The sequence below is a fragment of the Eimeria mitis genome, genomic scaffold, assembly GCF_000499745.2.
Source record: "Eimeria mitis Houghton genomic scaffold, Emh_scaff8720, whole genome shotgun sequence".
Classification (NCBI taxonomy): domain Eukaryota; phylum Apicomplexa; class Conoidasida; order Eucoccidiorida; family Eimeriidae; genus Eimeria; species Eimeria mitis.
Genome location: NW_024016464.1, coordinates 1 through 1,507, shown reverse-complemented (window position 1 = coordinate 1,507; position 1,507 = coordinate 1). Strand labels below are relative to the sequence as shown.

Here is a 1,507-nt window from a genome sequence, read left to right as displayed (position 1 = left end):
AAAGACAACGCGAGATAAAAAAACGGAGACAGAGAGGAGTAGCATAGACAGAAAGAGATAGAAGTAGACAGAGAAGACTAAACCCTAAACCCTAAACCCTAAACTGAGACACAGAGAAACCACCTGGTCCCCTTACAGACAACAGGAGACAGCTAACACCGCCATTCGATTCAACAAACCCTAAACCCTAAACCCTAAACCCTAGTAAAGCACTTGCCTATGGCCATCGATGCCTGCTCGAGAGCCTCTTGCTGAGCTTCCTTGGCCGTCTTCTTCTTGAATTTTCTTCAGTCTGCAGCACACAAACCCTAAACCCTAAACCCTAAACCCTCACGAAAGGCAAGGAACCCGCAGGGGTCGATGTGAGGGGGCGAGGGAACAGAGTGTAAACCCTAAACCCTAATTACTATCTCCACGAATAAGCCTTGCTACGTGGGTCTTTAGGGTTTAGAGCCTAGGGTTTAGGGTCTTTTAATATACTAACAATATTTAAGTATATGTTTGTAAACCCTAAACCCTTAGATAAGTATTAAATATATCTCTGCAACACATAGCTGAAGAACTCCTCGTTATGTACGTTATGCTCTTATCCAGCTTGGGGAGCACCACCTGCGACCCAAACCCTAAACCCTAAACCCTAAAACCCTAAACCCTAAACCCTAATACCAGTCCCTTGGGGCCAAACCACTACTACCACTCATCAGCCGCTCACTCTTCAAAAGACTCCGCAAACCACCCAACTCCGTCGCGGAGAAAACCTAAACCCTAAACCCTAAACCCTTATCAAAGCGAAGTGCTGAGTATACCGCTAAACAATATAAGATGTCCCCGGTTCTTCTCATTGGGGGGCTTGAAGCCGAGGCGTACGCACCAACAGCCATCATTTTTCTTCATCTTCACCGCCAACACCACCAACACCAGATTGCCCCCAAAGGCTCTAGCTGACGGCTGAGCTTTGCCTTTTCTTAGAAGTTTATCCTCCTGCGGCTCAATCTCCTCTTCAAGATATAGCCGTTGCCCGTACCTTGGAGCGAAGCTTGGAGCTGCGCAGGGGATGCGTGCGGTGGTGCTGTGCGCTCAGCAGCCAGCGGATACCCTGCCCGCCTGTAGCTCTTTGTTACTGTGTACACCTGAGAACTTTTGTTTGCCCGCTGCTGCTGTTCCTCGGGTGTTAACTGGATCGACTTCACCAACACTGAGGTCTTTACCAGACAGACCTTCATGACGGAGCAGATGCATATCACCGCCGCTCCCTTCAGTGCCTCTGCACCGCATGGGAGCCTGAGCGCTCCGCTTTCTATGGGACCCAGTTTCTCCTCCTCTGAGCATAGAAAATGAAATACCGTTGGGGGCGCTGGGAGTCGCACAGTCTCATCACTTCGTGCTGGGGAGAGATATATGGAGTCACCAGAGGAACATATCTGCGGCGTTTGCTGCATCACCCACGGCATGCTTGAGAGTATCTCGGGGTGATCTGCTCCAAGGTAGAACTCCGTCGTCATATTAA

General features: G+C 49.6%; 1 protein-coding gene across 1 annotated transcript; it reads right to left on the bottom strand.

Annotated features, from left to right (window-relative positions):
• Positions 1-201: 201 nt before the first annotated feature.
• On the bottom strand, positions 202-1,451 carry EMH_0095700 (uncharacterized protein; the record flags this gene model as incomplete). Its single annotated transcript, XM_038023201.1, has 3 exons — positions 202-292; positions 713-758; positions 1,025-1,451. 3 exons carry the CDS (start codon positions 1,449-1,451, stop codon positions 202-204), a joined length of 564 nt encoding a protein of 187 aa, XP_037879055.1.
• Between the last annotated feature and the right edge of the window lie 56 nt (positions 1,452-1,507).